At 39.9% G+C, this 5,951-nt stretch overlaps 1 protein-coding gene across 1 annotated transcript; it reads right to left on the bottom strand.

The window, feature by feature from the left end:
- Positions 1 to 1,523: 1,523 nt before the first annotated feature.
- LOC127317700 (GEM-like protein 1) lies at positions 1,524 to 4,957 on the bottom strand. Its single transcript, XM_051348295.2, has 4 exons — positions 4,566 to 4,957; positions 4,385 to 4,486; positions 2,482 to 2,753; positions 1,524 to 1,976 (listed from the first exon to the last, which is right to left on the bottom strand). Exons 1-4 carry the CDS (start codon positions 4,864 to 4,866, stop codon positions 1,788 to 1,790), a joined length of 864 nt encoding a protein of 287 aa, XP_051204255.1. The 5' UTR covers positions 4,867 to 4,957; the 3' UTR covers positions 1,524 to 1,787.
- Between the last annotated feature and the right edge of the window lie 994 nt (positions 4,958 to 5,951).

Here is a 5,951-nt window from a genome sequence, read left to right as displayed (position 1 = left end):
TTTCACTCACTTTAGTTTCACTAGCTTGCATATAAAACGAAAATTATAAAAAAAAAACTTGGACAATGGCATTACATGCTAGTGCTACTAACGCAATCAACGACTCTCTATTGATGTATATGGAATATGTTTGCAATATTCATGTTGGTGCTAATGTGTTAAGTGCAGTAAATCATGTTGAGTGTCAATGAAGTACATGTGAAGGAGCACGATGAAAGAAAAGCGAAGGAAGAATGAAGTAGCTACTCATCTATTCCATAAAACCCTTTTTTATACAAAGTGATGATTGTCTTTATTTTGATGAACCAATACTTAATCTTTTTATATAAAAACTTTCTGTGAAAAATCATATGATATTGGCGTAGAAAAGATATTTGGAAAGGATAAAAATGATTTTATTAGTTCTAGTTCTCCCATTAAAGATGAAGATGATGAGTTTTGTATTGACTTATTATATATGGTATAGTGGTATAGATAATGGTGCTTTCTTGTGGAGCTTCTTGTTTGATAACCTTCCATGTGCAATTGCGTCTTGTTTATGAGAGGATGAGAGCTATATAGAGGCGTGGCGTTTTGGCTCATAGGAGCAAATGCTCTCATAATATAAAATAATAAAAATTAATTTTAAATTCTTCAAAAAAGTTGACATAATTTTTTTGATGTACATCGTGTATTTTATGTCCGTACACAAATTTTCGTGGAAAAACAACATTTTGTGTGATGTATACAAAAAAGACAAAAAAATATGTTGTACGTAGTCGTGTTACAACATCAAAATTTATCTTTTTTACAGGAGCCACGGAACTTTTTTTTTTTTTTGAGAACTTGTGTACCAACATAAAATGTCTAGTTGTACATATAAAAATTTAGTTTAGAATTTTTTGACACTTCAAAATGTAGATTCATACAATAGGAGCAAATGCTCCTATGAGCCAAAGTGCATTTTCCCTGAACCTTTTGCTTTATAAATGACAAATCTTTATGTGGTGGTTCTAATAAAAACTTTGCAACTATTATTAGGAGAGAGGAAGAAATAAGAATCCTCCTTTTGTGTCCACTCTACTTAACATTTAAGCATATAATCACTACATGCAATTTGCCACTACTTATTTATGTATAAGATGCCAACAAGAGAGTTTGATTCGAAGTCACATGTTGTGTTGTGGTGTGTTCCGACTATTCAGTTTGAGCACTCCATATATTATCCTTGTATCATATGAACAAGTTTAGCTATTGTTTTCTAGTAACTGAATTAGAGGTTTGAATAAAAATAAAATTGGGAGTTTAAACAAGAAAAATTGGAGTTAAAACAAATTAGGAGTTTGAATGAAAATAAATAAGTTTAACTTATGTTTTCTAGTATGAATAGAGGTGCTTACAAAAATAAATTATTTTTATACGCACTAGTGCTTATTTATACTAAGTAGCTGCCTAACAAGGCAGCTCTTGTGTACAAATAAGCACTAGTGCTTAACAAAACCTTTATTTTTGTAAGCACCTCACTAAGCAACTTGCACTGTAAATGACAATAATGAACAACATTTGAAATGGACAGCTCCAGTGTTTTCCCAGCTATATATATATCATCATTACAACACGGGGAAGGCAAAGAACAAGAACAAAGACGTATACAAGCTCGTGAGTGTACTGAATCAACAGCTGCGATGGGCACCACATGAAGGATCGATTTTAAACAGGGGAGCTCATAATCGAAGGCATGGAGTGGAGAACTGGAGATGCCCCCGAGAATGCTACAGGTTGAAGTAACTGAAACTTCAGTTTAATATCTACGGTTGTAACTCACGAGCACTGTCCATGGCTTCTTGAAGACTGGAAACGGCTTTGTCATACATCAGAAAGCCCATAAACCAAAACTCGTGGCCTTCAACTGAGACGACCTGAATATACTTCTCGGCAGAATTTACTTTGCTCACTGAAGGATTAGCTGTCCTTAGCTGATGCAGAGGAATGACGACCTGATTTTTGGAAAGAGAAAAACATTTTAATATGAAGGGATCCTAAGCATAGACAATCAGACATCAAACCAAATCAAGCAACCAGCGTGGAAACGAACAAGCATCCACCCACATCAAGCTAGCAGTGTGTTAAGAAACCACATCCTTATTTTACTAGTTTCCTCGATAATACAAAAATCAAAGGCCACTAACTATTAATAGTTTAATACAAAAACCACATCCTTATTTGATGCGATAAGTTAGGCTTCATGAAGTAGAAAATGCAAGTCAGTGGACTTCACTTGATCACTTCTAGCAACGGACTAGGTAAAAAAGATGATAAACTCAAGCTACTAACAAACATGATTGATTTCATAATCTAATTTATTAGATAGATGCTAAAAGTTACTACCTCCAGTCAAGATTAATCGACGCATGATACTACTAAGCCGCTATGTACTTTGTGCGCGGGCCGCGTCAATCTAATCTGAACGGAGAAAGTACTTCGGTAGTGAATAACCCTTACCTTGTAGTAACTCCATTCAGTTTTATCTCCAGCTTTGTAAGAAAGAGGGTTGTCACTGCAGAATGCAATTTTCGCTGTAGAAATGTACATTACTCCCATGACAGGACCAGCAGATGTTGATAGATAGCATGCGTAAGATATTTTCAGCTGCTCATCCGGAAGAATCTCAAAAGTCTGCTTAAATATTTTCTCATAGCCACCTTCTGCTAAGACTTTAGTTCCTTGAGCAAGCCGTCCCATAGCCGCTTCAGTAAAACTCGGTCCAGTCTTGACTGTTAAGAAAAACAGTCATATTATTAGACATATACCATGTTAACAGGGAGTTACAAGGTACTAAATTATCCTACTGACTATATGTTCTGCCAGTCCAACACGTGTGTATATTCTCTAGTTAATACAATATCCTATAGAACATCAGGTTAGCTATGTACACAGAGGGGAGAGATCCTACAAAGTACCTAAACTTCATCATTCTATATATCAAGCTAACAATCTGAAACAAGCAAACTGGAAGATTATTCAAGGAGCAACAATCGCTATCTTCAGTTGGAAATATCATTGGTTGTTCATAAGGTATTGTGGCTTATTTGACAAATGTACACCCTACTTTGTGAATTCTTGAATCTTCTCTTTGAAATATGTTCTCGTAGAGAAAAAGGTGTTGGTTCCATGAAATGCTGGCATTAAAAATGCATCTCTGGAGTTGGGTACGCACCCATAAACCCCCAACTGAAAGGCTGTAACCTAAAGGTAAGTGCAGATCTGATGTCAACATGCCACAGATTCTAATAAAATAGTCTCTATTTCTCCTAAGGAATTTGCACCAATTGCAAGAAACAAAAAGCTACACATGCATATGCTGATTCGCACAGATGAACTGTGTAGTTAAATGTCTAATATTTAGCGCTCTTTTGACCATTTCATTAACAAAAATCATGATATAGAACCAATGACGTGAACTGCCTACATATGAATGATTAAGCATACTACATACTGGAAATTTTCTATGATTCTGAATTTAATAGAAAGATGAAGAAGGCCACCAGTACGATTATAAGTTTTCAGTGCCTTGTTGCACAAATATGAGGTTCCTATCCACCTAGTCTCATTATTTCAGAATATAGGTCTTCAGGTAGAGAATAAATTAGCATACACAATCCAAAAGGCCAGGTGGTTAACCCTGAGCCCCTAAGCAAATGGTCAGCACCTTAAAGTCAGAGAAAATCAAATGCCAATATGCCATGTTTCTCCTAAAGTGGTTTACATTATTTCCAGTGCATTTGTGCTAATTGCAGGGAAAGGCGTTCTACATGCATACGCTGACTTGCACTGATGAATAGATTGGGTAAACCTCTAATATTCGATGCTGCTGCGACTATCCACAGTAGAAACAATACAAAGTCCAGACACATGATGTGAACTGGATAACCCGAAGAAACACGCAAAAGGAAAGCTTCTTCTGCTTGAATACTATGTAATGGAAATTCACTAGATACTGGAAGAAGGTCATGGCCTCATGGGTATTAAGTTTCCGTAAGCTGGTCACAAATTTGAAGTTTTAAACACTAATGAACTTAAAACACATGCCAAGCATATAGAGTAGGCATGAAAAGCTACAGCTAAATACCAGGTACTTCTCTTCTTGGGGAAAAGATACCTATCCTGCTCCCCCAGCTATTCCAATCCCCGCATGCTCTTCAAAGAATCTCCTAAGGTTTTATTACTTTATTTAGTACTCATTATTTCTTTCATCATCCTTAAAAGGATGTAAAAGCCTAGAACCTTGGCCCACATGGCGCAATCCTGCCTCTCAAGAAATGAATCTTACGAACAATCGAACGAAGAAAGAACAAAGTGCTCCCTAAGAAATCGCAGGGGGTAACTGGGGGTGCTGAGATCTCACAGTGCTGCCACGTGTCGCGGCTGAGGCTCTCGACCATCTTGGTGGTCTCCCCCATCGACTTTCCCCACCTCGACAGCGTGTCCTTCATCGCCTCCACCGCGCCTGCGCAGAAACATAGTGAGAACCAAGAACTTGTCCCCCAAATAGAGTGCGGAACCGAGCGGATCAGCGGGTTTATTACCCTTGGACGAGGAGGCGGCGGGCCCGCGGGAGACGTACTGGCTGGACTCCGCGGCGGCGGCGGCCGGCACGTGGGTCGGCGACTCCGACGTCAGCTTCTCGCTCCACGTGACGGTCTTCGGCTGCCCCTGCGGCTGCAGCTGCACCGAGGCCAGCGAGGGTGCGGACGCGGGCGGATCGGCCGCCTCGGGAGCCGGTGCCGGCGGAGAGGATGGATCGGAGGGTGGAGGTGCCTGCGGAGGGTCGGATTGGGGCGCGGCGGGGGAGCCGACGGGCGGCTGCATCTCGGCGGCGGGCTGCATCTGGAGGGTTGTCTTGGCGGTGGGCGCTGTCGGGGCAAGAGGAAATGCGTTGGGTTCGAGCCTTGGAGCGGTGGTGGTGGGGAGGTTGGGCAGTAGTGGTGGGGTCAAACCTTCTCGCTTTTTCTTGTCTGTCAGAAAGTCGCCGGACGCACGCCAGCAACGGGCAACTGCGATTCCATTCGGCTCGACTTCCAAATTGGACCAGTGTTCTGGGCCCTGGCTTATCAGCTGCCTAGCCCATAGAAATTGTTCTGGACCCTGGCTTTTTTTGCGAGGACTAATAAGGGGCAAAACCTATACATCGCCCATTAACTATTACCGCACGCTAATGGGGTGACATAGGCCGCGGCCCATTACCAATGCATGGCAATGTTTTCTGCACAGTTTTCTGGTTTTTTCTTTTTCCTCGGATTTTCATGATTTGTACGGTTTTCTGTCTGTTTTTCTATTTTTCTAAACATTTTCGAAATTAATTTTTCCCTTTTTCCTTTTCCTGTTTTTTATTTTTTTCTGTATTTTCTTTAATATTTTTTAAATACGATAAGAAAATTGAGGATTTTCTTGAATTTTTTTGCTAAACAAAAAAATAGCAAATTTTAAGTTGGAGGATGAATGGGAGCAAAATTTAAACTGCAACAAATTTCAAAATTTTGTTCGATTTTGAAATTTGCTCAGATTTAAATTTTGCACGGTTTTTAAATTTCCTCATATTTAAATTTTGCTCGTTTCCGAAATTTGCTCATATTTAAATTTTGTTTAGCTAGAATTTGCTCAAAATTACAATTTGTTCAGATTCAAATAAATTATTGCAAATCGTCCACACTAGGTTTGAACTTGGGTCTCCTCACTCGTGGACAGTTGTTGTAACCAACAAGGCAGTGGTCTAATGTTGTACGAAAACGAAAAAATATTGCACTATTTCGTTAGCCAACCAACAAATTAATGGGCTGGCCCACTTAAAATTGCCTTCAGGCGATGCCTTGTAGCTCCCGCCAATGAGCAGCAACTAGGCGCTCTCCTCATAAGTTGGGTGGTGTGTCCCGACCTGGTCAACACGGAACAGGCGCCGCACACCCTCCACGCAG

Source organism: Lolium perenne, chromosome 7, assembly GCF_019359855.2.
Source record: "Lolium perenne isolate Kyuss_39 chromosome 7, Kyuss_2.0, whole genome shotgun sequence".
Lineage (NCBI taxonomy): Eukaryota > Viridiplantae > Streptophyta > Magnoliopsida > Poales > Poaceae > Lolium > Lolium perenne.
Note: the sequence above shows the minus strand (reverse complement) of the source record. Positions and strands in the feature narration are given on the sequence as shown.

Bases quoted from the DNA above. Each gene is read 5' to 3' on its own strand.
- LOC127317700 (XM_051348295.2), bottom strand. From the start codon at position 4,866: ATGCAGCCCGCCGCCGAGATGCAGCCGCCCGTCGGCTCCCCCGCCGCG. The intron at 4,487-4,565 runs GTAATAAACCCG...GTTTCTGCGCAG, and splicing joins CGCCGCCTCCTCGTCCAAGG to GCGCGGTGGAGGCGATGAAG. The intron at 1,977-2,481 runs GTAAGGGTTATT...TCCAAAAATCAG, and splicing joins CTGAATGGAGTTACTACAAG to GTCGTCATTCCTCTGCATCA.